This window comes from Hippopotamus amphibius, chromosome 3 (assembly GCF_030028045.1).
Source record: "Hippopotamus amphibius kiboko isolate mHipAmp2 chromosome 3, mHipAmp2.hap2, whole genome shotgun sequence".
In the NCBI taxonomy this organism is placed as follows: Eukaryota; Metazoa; Chordata; class Mammalia; order Artiodactyla; family Hippopotamidae; genus Hippopotamus; species Hippopotamus amphibius.
This window is the reverse complement of record NC_080188.1, coordinates 64419804-64436382: the sequence shown is the minus strand read 5'-3', so window position 1 is coordinate 64436382 and position 16579 is coordinate 64419804. Positions and strand designations below refer to the sequence as shown.

The following is a 16579-nucleotide window of genomic DNA, read 5'->3' as shown; positions in this document are numbered from 1 at the left end:
TAAGAAGAAAGGAAATGAGGAAACTGCTTTTAACCAGGAGTCTTTGGGGATGAAGTGTCTTTTTTAATGAGCAACACTAAATGTATAAGTCTTGGAATTAAACTTTCTAGATATTTTCTCCATTTTACCAGTATATATGAATTGACTAAAAAGTAGTTACTCTAGCATAAATAAAAGGAAATGCCATCCAGCAAATAATCTGAATTAGTCATTTATAAGGTCCTTATTTTTAAAACAAATGTAGCCAAATAGCAGTTTCTGAGTGAAGTGCAACTTCTGAATAACATTTAGAGATAAACATAAAACACTAGCCCCTTTCTCTATGCTCCTGAAACCCATTCCAAGCTCTAGACACCGTAGTTTTCTGAAGGAAGTGAGGACAGGTTCAAGAAGTAAGAATCTTAGGAGGGAAGCCACATGGCACTATTTTCCTGAGAACTTCTTGCACGTGTCTTTGAATGACAGTTTCATTATGTCCTCTTGCCTCAGTCCTCTGCCCCAGTAGTGGAAAATGGTACAGGTAGATGCATTTAGAAAAGAGAATAATTCAAGTTGTCGTTTTCTTTATGTCTAAAGCTTCCAACCTGGAAGCCTTCCCCTCCTTACCTCTGTTTTTCAGTGGAGGCAGTGTAGGATGTAGATCTTTATTACATTCATTCCGTTCCGTGCAGCATTCAATTGATCTTCTTTGATGAGGAATGGGAGTGTCCTAAAATTGAACCCAAACGCTATCAATAGGTTTCCCCTAAACTGAAAGTCATACCATCTAAAACTAGTAAATTAACACTAGTTAAAGAACTCACTTAAAATTCTGATAATTGTATTCAAACACAGTGAAAATGTTGTATTAGGTAATTTCTTTCAAATCATCATGTATTATCTTACTGCCACTTTTGCATTTCAACCAAATTACTACTGTATCTGTAATAACCAGTGTGTGTAGCGTAAACTGAGGAAGAAGCCTTGGTATAATACAATTAACCAAACTGGAATTTGAGCAAGGTGACCTAATGGGTCACTAAGCCATAAGTTAACAGCAGAAATAAAATTACTATTTGATTTCAAAATGAAGGGAGAATTGACCCAATGTGAATTTTCAAATTATTTTCCAAATTACTGAAAATAAGATAGTCAAAAAAATTGTTATATCTTGCTTGAAACTAGGCTGTTTGAAATCTAGCCAATGAAAGGTTACAAAGTAGAAACAAGCTATCTTCCTTACCCGACACTGAAAATCTGAGCCTTCTAGTCCTAGACATCCAGAAGTGACCACAGGCATCCCAGAATCATCTTCTTCTATCATTGTGAAACAATATCCATCTGTGCTAAAGACCAAACAGGCAAAGTTAATGTGTAGGTGTGTGTGTGTCTAGGGTAAAAGAAAATGAAGATGTTTATCACTTGTTTCATTACAAACAAGAAGAAAGTAAATGATCATTACAGGTTACAATCTGTTTAAAGAATCCCCAAACTTCCTTTTATGAAAGTTGATTTAATTATCATAAAATATTTAGAAATACCTCCTCTGCACAGAAACTTCAGAGAAAGAAGGATCCAAAATTTCCATATAATGTATAAATTAATAATCATACATACTAAATACTAAACACTTATTTTGGTCCTTCACAGTATCACCCTCAGAAGTCCACTCTAAGAGGAAGGTAAGTACTACACTTACTTTCCATATGAGGAAACTGAGGCTTAGAGACCTTGAGTAATTTCTCAAAGGCTGTACAGCTAGTGAGAGGAGCAGCAGGGGTTTGAACCTGTGCAGGTGAACATTTATTCTGGTTCAACTTGCTCTGAGGTAGTGAAATAAATGTATCCCTTACTAAGGCACACAGACTAAGGAGAGGCAGGAGTTGGGATCAGCACAGCCTAAGTGAGGCGACTAAGATCCTGCCATGCAGTACCCTCTGCTTCCAGGGTGGGACACGAAAACATCAGGTAAACAGACTGATAAACAGCCCAGTCTTAGTTGGGTGTGGGGTAAGGGTGGACAACAGAAAAAAGGGCTTTTAACAAGATCATGGAACCAAAAGAAACAGTACTTTTCATTTCTGTCTGGTTTTCTACATTGAAAAGAACTTTCACTTATTCTATCTCACTTAATCCTCTCAACAACAATGAGAAATGATATTATTTCTATTTTACAAATGGGTATACTAAAGTTATGAGAGTCTAACAAACTTATACAAGGTCACAAAACAGTTACAGAATCAGGTCTTGAATCAAGGACTTCTTGCTTCATTTTTCACAGGTTTTCGAAAGCCCCTCCTGGGATTAAAAGTGAAAAACAAGGGCTATTATATATAGAACTATTTATAAACAGACATTACTGTCTTCGCAAGTGTGGGTGAAGAATGCCAGCAGACTCCCAATATGTCATAAATCACCACTGCGTGTCTAAGAACTAAAGTACTAAGCTGTATCTCCATCTTTCTCTGCTATATATGCATGCTCAGCGCCTAACACAGATGTGACAACATAGTCCTAAAAGGTCAGGGGAAGAAAGCTCTGAGCACGGTGTTAGCCGTGATTTGTATATTCGTCGATTCTGTTAGTGGTAGCTGCATTCTGCCATACATTAGTGCTTCAGTTATCATCAACACCCTTAGAACTGTTTACTTGGTTTATAAGCCTCAAGTGATCCAAAATGCCTCAGTTTACAAGAACTAGCACAGCAAAGGTCAAACATAGTAATGAATGGCTAGGAACGGCCAATGATAAATCTCTTTGTTACACTAAGGTCATATGCATGAATATTGTTGTAGGAGAAAGACTTTCTATGAACAGCCCATGCTCTAAATTCTTTGGGGCTTTTTAGCCAATGTACTGAAATTGCTTTGAAAATCTAAAGCATGTATACACCAAAGGCAATAAATAAAAGACCTGTCCCTTAGAAATTTACTTTAAACAATATAAGCAAACAATACCCATGTGATTGTTTTAATCCCTTGCCTATACATTTAGACTATATGTGTAACTTACATTTCTCATCAAAAGTAAAATTCAGGAGTTGGAAATAAAATGAGTTTAAATTTCTGACACTAGGAAATCACAGAGCCGCTACTAAAGTTTGATACAATATATTAAATCTAAAAAGACATTTCTTCCTCATCAGGAGGTCCCCTTAACTCAAAATCTGAAGAAATGTACTGTTAGGCCACTTTAAGAATCAAAAAAGAATCAAAGAAGAAAAGAAACAGTTGGTAAAGCTGTTGGCATGTTACTGTTATAATGTCCTGGGAAATGTAAAGAAACATCAGAAGAGTAAATTCAAGCCTTAAAAATGCACTCCGTCTGTGAAGAGCGGGAAGCTAAAAATAAAAAGAAAGGATGGAAAATAAATTTCTGGTGGAGAGCATGCTGTAGTGTATACAGAAGTAGAAATAAAATGCTGCACGCATGAAACTTATATAATGTTATAAACCAATGTTACTTCAATAAAAAATAAGTTTAAAAAAGGGGATGGAGAGGGACGGAGAGAGACCCTGGAGAGAAAAATCAGTGTCCCATAAGTCATAAATTCGGACAGGAACTCAAATATTTAGCTGGAGGACAAGCAAGGACGTGAGAGAACCATTTCAAGTGCGTATTATTGACCACAAAGCAAAAATAATTTATACGCTTCTTTTTGAAATTGCTAGCTAGTACAGGGCATTAACTGGAAACCTGCAACACAATAACAGAAGCTTAAAAATTACTTCAGAACTTTCAACTCTCAAGCAAGCACAAAAGTAAACACAACCACACTCTGGAGTCAGAGCTGATCAGCGTCACCCACCGCTAAGAGACGGCTGCTAAATGTCACAAAAAGCACTCAACTCTTACCACGGGCTTATGGGAACATTCTGCGGCTGGCTATCATGTTGAAGCGTAGGTTTTAAATGCTTTATATGGATTATTACCCCCAACATCCCCACAGTGTTGAAAGTGATAGCAAGAAGAGATGAAGAACTATGAAGGAAACAAAGTTGAAATAACTGTAAATAAAATTCAAAGTAGTGAGATGTGTTCACGAACATAGGGTGGGTCATTTGATTGCAATCAGGATTATGGATTTTAAAAGAAGGCAACTGATGGGGGGGGGGGGCAAGGGAGGAGAGGGGATCAAGAGGTACATGCTACCATGTATAAAACAGACCAGCTACAAGGGTATATTGTACAGCACAGGCAAATATAGCCATCATTTTATAATGACTTTAAATGGAGTATAATCTATAAAATCATTGAATCATTATGTTGTGCACATAACACTAATATCATAGTGTACATCAACTATACTCCAATAAAAAAGAAGACAACTGATGTAACATTTCAAAAATTCTGCCCCTGTGTTATAGGTAAAGAAAAGTAACTAACAAAACAAAACAGTTGCATACAAACATGCTCAGTCATCTGTACTGAATGCCTCTCAACATAATGCTAATTCACAAAAAAGCAAAGCATTTGAAAATGTAAAGGTCATGTGAGGTCAAAGTAGTGATGATAAAACTTCTGTTACAACCTTTGGATGGTTTTTACAGGTTCGTGACTCCTTGAATCTGTCCAGTATTCCAAAAGCAAAGGAGTACCTGGAACATCTTGAGAGATCATCAGGGAAATACTGCCTCAAGAGATCTTCGATGCGCCCAAGTGAACATTTACTAGCAAGTAAGAAAGGGATATACTTGGTTTAAAGCTTTGAGGGACCAAATGATACTCTTTAGGTGGATGTGCATCCAGGGCCTGAAAGTTTTGCCTGTTCTCAATTGGGGTCAAATGGATTTATAAACAGCCTTCTGGACCCCAACTCATTCATCACAGAGTGAGTACAGGGTTTATAAGGTTTACCCAAGTCTTGGTCCCTTTAACTCTACTCTTTCCCTAAGATCTTATGCTTCTTTATTGTAAACCTTAGGGTTGTCCAGAAACATCACCACCACAGTTGAGAAGGGACTATTGTGGAAGTTTTTTTCTAACTAGTTTAGATCTTTATAAAGATTAATTTAACTATAAAATAATTTTTTAAATTATTACTTAAAAAGAGTTTATCTGATGTGCTCAATCAAGGTGATAGGAAATTTTAGAGTACTAATAAAATTATCCCTGGTGGTCCAGTGGTCAAGAATCTGCCTTCCAATGCAGAGGACATGGGTTCAAACCCTTGGTTAGGGAACTAAGATCCCACATGCTATGGGGCAACTAAGCCTGCATGCCTCAACTAGAGAGCCCGAGTGCCACAAACTACAGAGCCCACGTACTCCGGAGCCCATGCGCGCCACAACTAGAGAGAAGCCAGCACGCCACAGCCAAGAGCCTGTGCATGGCAATGAAGGTCCCGTGTGCTGCAACTAAGAACCAATGCAGCCAAAAATAAATAAAATAAACATTTCTTTAAATGCCATATTAAAAAAATAAAATAACCTAAAAATTATTAAATAACTCAAAATTATTATTTATTAGTTTAAAATTTTGCTCTTGACAAAAACTGAGTAAATAAATGAATACTTGCTCAAGCGCATCAGCCCACAGGGATTAATAGTTCTCTATACTGATCAATTTATTTATTCCAATCAAACTGAATCAAATTATTTATTCCACTTTCTTTTTTCAATATGTAAGAATTACTACAATTCTTAAATTTCTTTCAAATTTCTTTTATGTTTCAGTCAGAATCTATTTGAAAGGCTGCTTGTTTTAGGTCAGTTATAAGTTGGTCCTTGAGAACACTGTCTTCTAAAATACCTATTTCACATTGAAGGGAATAAAGTTTGCTGTCACAGGTAAACTGAAAGATACACACAACTTTTAGAATTGCTATTTAAATCATGTAGATTTTAGTCAGTTAACGAAAACAGCGGAAAGCTGCTTAGAGTTTTGTTAACGATAGTTAATTTTACAAACATTCATTAAGCATACTGTGCCTCAGACAGAGTCAGATGCTGAGAAGCAAGGGTGAGGAAGATGCAGCCTTTGCTTTCAAGGAGCTCCACATCCATGAACCAATCCTAGGAAAGACAAAGTCATTCAACTTCAAGCAGGAGGGACAGAAACCACCAGCTAAGGAAGTGCTTTCTACTGACTGGGGGGAAGGGCAAAGAAGAATGCGAAGCAAAGGTAATCAGCAGAGTAACAGAACCCTAAGGTTTATATGTGGTTTCTTCCCCTTATCATCTCAGGTGCGTGGGTTCCCACCGCAGTAGAGGGAAAGAGGCTTAAATGAGACATGACAATCACTGCCCCCCCTTCTCTGGCTTTTCCTCTGAGAGCTCACAGCACTGGGGGAAGGTGAAGTGACAACGTTAATGATGACGTTCCGACGTGAGAGAGGCCTTCTTACTTCATCCTCAAGAAAGTGTAACTATCCTACATCCTTCTCTGGCAGCCATACCACGTAATTTAGCATCTGGTTCACTCTTTTCCCAGGAGGCACACGACATTTTGAACTTGTCTCACTTTTTACATGAAACAAGCATTTGCATATTCTCACCCCCACCACCCCGTGCAGACCTCTCGCCTAGACTGCTCTGAGAGCCTTCTAGCAGGATGCCCCCTCTTCTCTCTCGAGACTCTCATTCTGCACAGCACTGCCTGATAAATGGTACATTTCCCTTCCTGTTCACACATCTTCAATGGTTCCCTGTGTGTAAGTGTACAGAGCCCTACACGATCCACTTTCTATTAAGTCCAACAGCAAATGGGCCCATGTAAGTATCACCGATAACTGAGAGGCACAAAAGCAGAGTTATTCCCTACAAAAGACTTCATGAGTGCATTTGAAACCATATCCTCATCCAACTGAATTATAAGTTCTAAAAAAGGACCCATCATTCTCATAAGTGAGATGATTTTAACTCAACATCGTCCACTGGAAAAAAAAAAAAAAACAGGATTGTGATGCTCAGTGTTCAGATGGCCTGGGTCACAGTGGAATAAACTGGATGAACAGAAGAGGTACAAACAAACACGAACAATGCTCCCTTTAAACACTCTGACACCTGGGTCAGGAGCACCTCTGAAAGTGCACAGCACCACACGCAGCAGGGGGTTAAAAGCTCTGGGTTAATACAAACTTTGTATAAGGGCCCTGTACAGCATCACCGGATAAATCTTACATTTTCCTTCCTGCTCAAAAATCTTCAATGCTTCTCTGTGTACAGTTGTAAACAGCCTTATACTGTTCACTTTCTATTAAGCCCCTAAGCTTTCCCTTCTGCCCAATTTGACTCTTCAGGATCCAGAAATTAGAGACGTCTCTAATTTCTTATTTAGGCACCTGGTATCACATGCACATCCTTTGTGCAATCACCCAACCTGACTTCTTACACCTACACACTCTCAATACTGCCCAGGTAGGAGAATTTTTGGTCAGAGCCCCATAAGATAAATGAGGAAGTTTTTAAAATTACCTTGAAAAAGAGTAAAAAAAAATTTTTTTTAGAAATGGATAGACTTGTATGAGAGAGCAGAGGAACGTGAGGGAGGTGGTGAGAAAGGGACAGAATGACTATTACAGACCATGTCAAGTAAAACAAGGAAGGATACATAAAGTAGGACCAAATTATATAGAGAAAAAAGAATCAAGGCTGAGATTATGCCTGTTAGGACAGGAAAACGAGAGAGAACACTGGTGTGGTCAAAGTCATATAAAAAGAGTTATTAAGGAGACTATGCAGCTTTCAAGGCATGCAGTGACAGTCTGAGGTCCTAGGAATAGAATCTGGAAATGGAATAAGAAGGATAAACAAGACAAAGTAACACCTAGAAAGGTAAATATTTAGAAAATAGATATTATATTGAGGGAGACTGGACAATGGCTTCATCCCTTTTTTTGAATTATGGGTATTAAAAAAAACGGTTCTAGTACTGCATTCAGCATGACATATTTGTACTACCTCCTCTAATATGCATGCCGTTAGGCAATGTAAATGGCATGGATTCTGGAAGCAGACACATTTGCACCTGATAGGAATCAAGGCCAAGAATGACACTGGCCTTGGTGTTGGCTGGTAAAGTGACTGATGGTACTCATGAAGAGTTTAAAAAAAAAAAAAAAAACCCGCTAAACGTTGTCCATGTTCTCTGAATTATCGTGTGGAATTTTAGAATCTCTTTTCAATATGATGCATTTTTGCTCGGGGCCACTCTTTGGATTGTTCTCTTCAGAAAAGTGGGAGTGGTAATGAGCATGAGATCTCCTTGGACATGCCAGCTTGGCTATGATCTGCCTGGCACTAGCCCTTATCCAAGCCCCGAGCAAGCAGACCCTTGTCTTTAGAACGGTCTTACCTAGAAGTGCAAGATTTAGTGCCGTATTACTCAAAGTGTGTTCCCTTGCAAACTGCTTGTTACTGGCCTGTCAGTATGTTAATACAGAAACTGAAACCTGTATAGCAATAAATTTAGCTCTGTTGAATTTCATTAATAGACCGTAGAAAAATGAAGCATGCAATTGGTGAGTATTTTTCAATTAATTTACCTACTAATTCATTTTTATTGTACTTTAGAAAGTATAACTGCACAATTTATTGGGGGAAAAAAAACTTTGACCACAGATAGCTTGAGAAGTACGGATTTGGAGGGCTTACAGGAATAGAGGCAGAAAGGCCTGGGCCTATTTTAAGTCTTAAGGCACAGGAACAAAAGAAGGCCCTGTGATTCAGACATGATTGACCTCAGTTCACAGAAGACTCAACTGGAGTCAATACCTCATTAGCAAAATGCATGTACATTTTACTCGAGTGACTATTTCTGCTCCTTTGAGTGTCAGGGGTTTGCTGCTGGGCAAAAATTTAAGACTTTGGAATCTTGGCCACATTTTTTTTTTCAATCATTTGGGCATGAACACTGAGTGACCTAGTAAAAATTACTCAACCTCTCAGAGCCTCAGATTTCTCACTTGGAAAATACAAATAACGCTGCATTCTTTAGAGGAATGCTGGAGTGATTAAAGATAGGTGAAAGTAAGCATGCTAGCAGTACAAAAGCTCGATAAACAGTAGTTTTCTGTTGACTTCTACAAGTTAACTGATGCATGTTGATATCATGGCACCCCCACGTTTTTTTGGAGGGGTTCCATTGCTACCAATTTCTGGTTTCATTGTATTTTTGTTTTATTTTTCTTTGCTATCATAAATCAAAGGTTGGAAATCATACAATTCACAACCCATTCCCATCGGGCCTCCATATCACTTCCACATTAAGTATTTCTAAACAGTAGCTATCAAGGTCAATAAATCTGATGACTGGATTTCAGTTCTTTTCCTAATAGCATCTAATACGGCCAACTTTACTTCCCCCCTCAATCAACCTGGTTTCAGTGACACCATACTCACTGCTTTACTACTAATTCTCAGTCTCTAGGGGAGAGCCTCCTTTAACCAAGCATTAAAGTCTCAAGGCTCAGTCTTACTCTGGTAGATTAGATTGTTCTATTATTGTTCTCAATTCTTCATGCCACACCCTAGCCATGGCTTCCCTTTGACTTTGAGCTTGAATATGTCACTTGATTTGGTAAATGGAATGTTAGAAGACATGACACAAGCAGAAGCTTTAAGAGATTGCTCCCTCAAACTCATTTAAGAAAGAATATGCCCTGGGCAGAAGAATGAAGAAACGCTGGGAGCAGGCCTGAACTCGAGCAGCAGCCTGAAGCCAAGCCCACCCAGTCCACAGAGCCCAGCACAGCTGCAGCCCACAGAAAAGACCCAGGAATGAGATAATAATTGTCATTAGTGGTAAGCCACTGTGATTTTAAGGTTGCTTATTTCACAGCAAAAAATGACAAATATTCTACTCACTCTCTCCTCAATCTCTTATCTGAGCTCCAAATTCATTTTCTATTGACACTGCCTACTCTCTACTTGGATGTGTCAAAAACCTTAAACTTAGCATGCCCAGGCTGAAACCTGATTATCTTCCTACATCGTCTTTCATCAAAAGGCTACAATATGCACCTAAATGTACACCCACCAACTTGTGAAGCTCCTCCTGGCCCCCTCTCATACCCATTTCATCAACATAAAACTTTCCTTCTAAATATTTCTCCGACACATCCAACTCCCTCCTGCACCAGCATCACCCTCGTCTGAGATCATCATCTCTCACATCAACTGTCCTTCCTGAATCTGCTTTTCAATTTCTCTTACTTAGCTGCTGTTGTTCTTGAACTCACTTTTGTCTCTTTCTAATACATTCAATACTCTGCAGCAGTGAAAATTTTTCAAAAAAGCAAATCAAATCACATCAGTCTCCACTGCCATTCCTGCGTAAACATTCCCTTCAGGACACAAATCTCCCCTATCTCCAGCCTCAAATCCCACCATGTCTCTTCCTAGCTGCCTAGCTTCTCTTTCCCACCAGAGAACTGGCGCTTCAGTTAACCATACCTCAACACTTTCTTGCAACTTAGCACACTTCAGTGGCCTATAAAGAAAACAGGACAAAATATCTGACGTTAGGATAATTTTGGAAAATCTGAACATACGATCACCCGAACTATAGCTCAAAGGGCACACACAGATTCACTACCACGGACTCACACAAAATAGTAAAATATCTCCCTAATATGCTTCATTCTGCTAATTTTCTCTTCTTCAGAAAACTGTGATTTTCCTGATACTTTTTCTGCTTACTGCAAGGAGGTAGTTTTTCCCAGGAAATACTGTCTGAGCTTTGGAATCATTTTATCTTGGCATAAGACTCAGAGATTGCAACCTTGTTCTATCATACGACGGCCAAATTACTAGACCTCTCCTGGCCCTGAATTTCTTGGGTCTAAAGGTAAGAAATAAGCATTCCCTACCATGCTGAGTTGTTGTGCTGATTAAGTGAGACATATGTTTATGAATACACCCAAATTTCCTCCTTGCGTCATACACTTAATATTGCTTGAGCTATATATTTCAGGATACACTGGTAAGCTTATATTAGACATGATATAGGAAGCTTTAAAAAAAAAAAAAGCATTAGCATGGGAAAAAAAAAAAATTCAATCAGTTTCGTTCTCCTTCTTGGGGAATGAAGCCCCAGATGGTTGTCCAGATATTCTCCCCAGAGTTCAAACCCAGCAGCCCATCTCCCCATATGGGTCCATTACCCTCCTTGAGGGAGACTCTGCTTCTCTGACGTTTTAATGCCTGAGACCCACACTTGTATTGTTATCTCAGCCACTCTGCCCTGGACACGCTCTGGCCTCTTTATTTACTGTTGTTCTTACCCTGGGAAGTAAATGCAGGGACACTGACCAACAAAATGGATGCAGCTGCCAAAGACGTGTAAAGAGGCCAACAGTCCAGCTTCAAATATTAAAAAGTATTGATACAAACATGATTATCTACTAAGGAGTTTATTCTCTAGTACTTAGACAACATCTTTAACTTCTGGTGGACTCACATAAGCTATTTTACTACACTGTTTCCCAGAGGCCGTTTATGAATATTCCTAACAGCTTTCCAAAATACTAACAACAACAGCATAAAAAATGGTTAAAACAGACAAAACCCCCCACATATCTGACACCCCCTGATGTTGCATTTATTTTGGGGGCTGAAGTCTTTTAAAAGAAAATAATTGCTCCTTGACAAGGACCCTGGGACCTGCGCTCTGTTTCTGTGCACTTGTGATGCTTGGAGGATGAATGACCTCAGAACATTTCAGAGGCAAAATGTGATTCAGTACTTCTCTACATACAGGCACAGCTTTGAGAGTTAATGGGTTTAGGCCCTATTCCCCAAAATGTGTTTTTGGAAACACTAGCCTACAATTCTATAGTCAAAAAGGATGATTTTCTGTTAAAACTAGAGTAAAATAATTTATATGACCAACCTGCAAATGTTGTTGACGGAGTCTTCTGGACAGTGGTGGTGGCACTTACATCGCAGGATCTTTGGACGAGGGGTGGGGGCGGTACTCTCACCATCCTCTCTCTTGGTGCCCGCATTTAATTTTCCTGAACTTCGCAAAAGCATGTTATCAAGGAAGTTTGCTGAGAAGAAAAAGTAAGAGTTTAAGCATCTTTGGGATAGCCCCGTCACAGTCTTGCGTCCAAAGAACAATGATATTAAACAAAATATTAGGTATTCATAGTATTTAAAGATTTAAACAGAAAACACATACTGATGTTTTGATACTAAAAATTATACTTTCTATACAATATAGATGTCTCATTAGAAATTCTCATAATCCTTTCAGAACAGTAGTTTCTGTACATTAAGTTTAGTTACATTAAGTTATAATAGTTGCATTTGATTGAGGGCAAGCAGTTCAATGACTCGCTATGATATAGATTATCTCTACTCTGTATGGTAACGCTGTGAGTAAATATTACCATTACCATTTTCAGGTGAGAAAATTCATGCTCGAAGTTTAAGTGACCTGCACACAGCTAATAAGTCATGAAATCAGCATTTAAACCAGGATGGTCTGGGCCCTAAAACTTTCTATCAGTCTCTTTCCTTTAGGGGTCGCTTCACTTCAGGTATATCATGTATTTTTTAAAGAAATCATTAGAAATATTTAATCTGCGAAATCCATGAAGAAGACAAAAGTTTAATTACCAAGATATATTTCAAAAGATATATCTTCCTCATCAGTTTTTACAAGCTAAAGTGACTACCTATTACAGTAGCAATGATTCTACATCTTCAGTGGGAGACACAGTAGTAGACATGATGCCTAGAGACAGAGTCTTCTGGGTTGAAAAGTAGGCTTTACTGTTTACCACTTACTTGACACTAAATAACTTTACAAATAATCTTATTGTGCTTCATTTTCTTGTCATTAAAATGGAGATAATTATGAGCACCTAACTTACGTCAAGAGCTTAGTGTGTGTATGTTACACAGTATTACTTGATAAATGTTAGCTAATGTTATTGGAAAAATCTAATTTTTTACCATTCAAATAGTAAGACAATGTTGCACAATATAGGGTAACATATCACTAAGACAGTTTTCATATTTTCTTCTTTACCGCCACTTTTGGAAAGTAAGGATGCTTGAGAAGGAGGCATGGATAAATTGAAACCTATTAGATTTCAGGCATCGTGCTTAAGAGCTCTCCGACATGCTATGTCGCTGTATAAATTGTCACCCTGAGCAATGTTTGATTTGAAATCTCACAAAACATCCAGTTTGCCTACAGTTAAATAAAATTTCAACAGAAATATTATCTAAAAGATACTGCGTTAAAAATTTGAAATTCTAGATCAGAAGTACAGTATACACAATAGATAGACAGTGTACCTACGCTATTTTTTTTTTTAACTACAAATTAGTGCCTCCAACCACTGGTTATATCAGAGAACAAAGAGTTTATGAAAAGGTCTGTGATGATTTTTCCTGCCTTTCTCCATGTTATGCTAATTAGTTCAATTCTTACAAAGTAATAATTAAAGGAAAAAAGAATGAAGTATACTAGATCAATTTACCAGAATTTCCCCCAATTATGAATTCTAATATTTCATTAGATTTTTCAAATTTACATAAGGTGTGCACCTAACTTTCCCAAACAATTCCTTATATTTTAGTCTGCAGAAGACATATCAATTGTAACATATGAAGAGTCTGTTATATTTATAATCCTGGGGCACCTACAGTGATTCTGATGCCACAGGTCTCTGGTGAGCCAAGGAAAGGCACATTCAACGAGATCCTAGGTGATTCTGAAACAGATGGTGTGCAGACTCCACTGTGAGAAAACTAGGACTAGATTAAGTAAATAATATTTATTTAACCCAATCAGAAAAGTAATCCCAATAGGTGTTTATTATTTCTACAAAACAGGGTACTCATCCTTAAGTTAAATTCCAAAATAAAGTTAAACACTGTTCATGTCACTATCTTGTATTTAAAGCCTGCATAACTGCCCTAGCACTGCTTGCTATCCAGGTGCAGAGGGTATTGGTGTGCCTATATATCACCCTGCCATGCTGGTTTCCTTCTTTTAAAATCTGGTTCTCAATCTTACTAACTTTATGCCCTGAGTTACCTCAAAGTAACTCAAAGTGATGAAAGTAAGGTATTTAAAACTTACTACATCCTGCTTCCTTCCATACCCGGCCCCTGTTCTTTGAAGTTTTTAACGCTAAATAATAAAAATTCATTTATTATGTATATGTCTACTTAGCCAACACATATTGGGTGCCTACCTTGTTCCAGACACAGCCTAGGTAAGTAGGATGAACCTAACATACACAGAATTCATCACCTGGTGGGAAAAGTCATTAAATGGAATATTCACACAGAATGGTCTACAGTAGAAAAGGAAACATCCTCATACTATTGGAAATAAGATGTCATTTTGTAAAAAAAAAAAAAAAAAAAAAAATTTTAAGACAGGATCCATGGTGTTCTCAGATTTTAACTTTATTTAAACCAGATAATGATATAAAATTTAGCTAGAAGAGGATCTCTGCAATATTGCTTAACAATCCGTGTTTACCGCAATACGGGGCAAGTCAAATCTCTTAAAAGAGATTCCTAGGTAGTCAGTAAGATGTAGATGTGGAAGTGTATTTACTGACAAGAAAGGCTGTTAAAATATAATTTTTGTTGAAAAGGGTAGTTTACAGTGCATTTTAATTGAAAAATCCCACTATGAGAACAAGAAAACAGGCTAAAAAAAAAAAAAAAAAAAAAGAACCAACAATATGAAACAGACCCACAGGAGACACTAGCAATAAAAACTTGGTAACCAAAAGGTAAAAATCATCCCTTCTATAAAGACTGTAAAGATGAAATATTGCTGCATAATCTTTCTAAAATGCTTAACACTTTAACATGCAGTGAGAGTACATGCTCTTTTACCAAAAACATATTCACAAGAAGAAAAAGATAAGTACTGTATAGCTAGCTCATAATAAAGACACCATTTCTATGAGCTGAGTTAACAGGCAATTTACTGAATGCACATAAAAGGCTGCCTTCATACAATGTGACCCAAACAAGTAAAAGCAGTGAGATGATAAATGAATGCTTTTAATTAGCGTTAAATAAATGGGTAATTAAATGCAAATCTGAGACAGGTGGAAAGTTCTTTATTTGCTTTTGCCAAAATAATCAAGGGAATAATTCATAAAAGTATGCAATTACTACTCAGCAGTCTATTAATCTATATGTTTAATTCCTTATGAAGTGAAAATCATTATCACACAATGAACATTTCCAATCACAAGGTAAAATTAAAATAATTAAGTGATAATTTGGAGGCTAAAAAAGAGAAGACAAGGGGAAAGAGAAGCAGTAGCGACAGAACGAATAAATCTGATTAGACTCATCTTAAAAGCTAAGAACACAGTTAAAAAGAAAGGTAAGATCTAAATTGAAGTATAATTGCCGTATTATATTCATTTCAGGTATACAACAATGTACCACATCTTCTTTTATCCATCCCTTGCTGGACACTTTGGTTGTTCCATATCTTGGCCATTATAAATAATGCTGCAATGAATGTAGAGGTGCATATATCTTTTTGAGTTACTGTTTCCATTTCCTTGGATAAATACCCAGAACTGGAATTGCTGGGTCTCATGGTAGTTCTATTTTTAATTTTTTGAGGGAGCTGCATACTGTTTTCCATAGTGGCTGCACCAATTTACATTCCCACCAAACATGTACAAGGGTTCCCTTTTCTCCACATCATCACCAGCATTTGCTATCATTTGTCTTTTTGAGAACAGCCATTCTAACAAGTGTGAGGTGATATCTCACTGAGGTTTTGATACATATTTTCCTATTGATTGGGAATGTTAAGCATTTTGCCAGGTACCTGTTGGCCATCTGTATGTCTTCTTTGGAAAAATAAGATTATTCAGATCTTTTGCCCATTTTTCTTAAATAGCACTTTATTTTCTTGCTACTGAGTTGTATGAGTTCTTTATATATTTTGGATATCAATCCCTTATAAGATGTACAACTTGTAAATATCTTCTCCCATGCAGTAGGTTGCCTTTTCATTTTGTTGATGGTTTCCTTTGCTGTGAAGAAGCTTTTTAGTTTGATGTAGTCCCACTCATTTATTTTTGCTTGTCTTTGCTTTTGATGTCAAATCCAAAAAATCATCACCAAGGCCTATGTCAAAGAGCTTATCACCTATGTTTTCTCTGAGGAGTTACATGGTTTCAGGTCTTACATTCAAGTCTTTAATATATTTTGAGTTAATTTTTATGTAGGTGTAAGATAATGGTCCAGTTTCATTCTACTGCATGTGGCTATCCAGTTTTCCCAACACCACTTATTGAAGAGACTGTCATTTCACCATTGTATATTCTTGGCTCTTCAGTCATAGATTAACTGACCATAAGTGTGTGGGTTTAATTCTGTGTTCTCTGTTCTGTTCCATTGATCTATGTGTCTGTTTTTCTGCCAATACCATACTGTTTTGGTGACTACAGATTTGTAATATAGTTTGCAAGCAGGGAGTATGATGCCTTGAGCTTTGTTCTTGGTCAAGATTGCTTTGGCTATTCACGGTCTTCTGTAGTTCTATACAAATTTTAGAGTCATTTGTTCCATTTCTGTGAAAAATGCCATTGGAATTTTGATAGGGATTATATTGAATCTGTAGGCTATTCTGCATAATATGGACATTTTAA

General features: G+C 37.4%; 1 protein-coding gene across 5 annotated transcripts in view; it reads right to left on the bottom strand.

Annotated features, from left to right (window-relative positions):
• Positions 1 to 16579, bottom strand: part of BMPR1B (bone morphogenetic protein receptor type 1B) — a 417039-nt gene that overhangs the window by 43531 nt on the left and 356929 nt on the right. For 4 of the 5 annotated variants that reach the window (XM_057725929.1, XM_057725928.1, XM_057725927.1 and 1 more), the window contains 3 exons: positions 11812 to 11971; positions 1223 to 1325; positions 607 to 709 (listed from right to left, as the gene is read on the bottom strand). In XM_057725929.1, coding sequence (XP_057581912.1) covers positions 607 to 709; positions 1223 to 1325; positions 11812 to 11954 — 349 coding nt within the window. In that variant the 5' untranslated portion in view covers positions 11955 to 11971. Of the gene's footprint in view, positions 1 to 606; positions 710 to 1222; positions 1326 to 11811; positions 11972 to 16579 lie in introns of those variants that run through there. The other variant, XM_057725931.1, reaches the window with a different exon arrangement.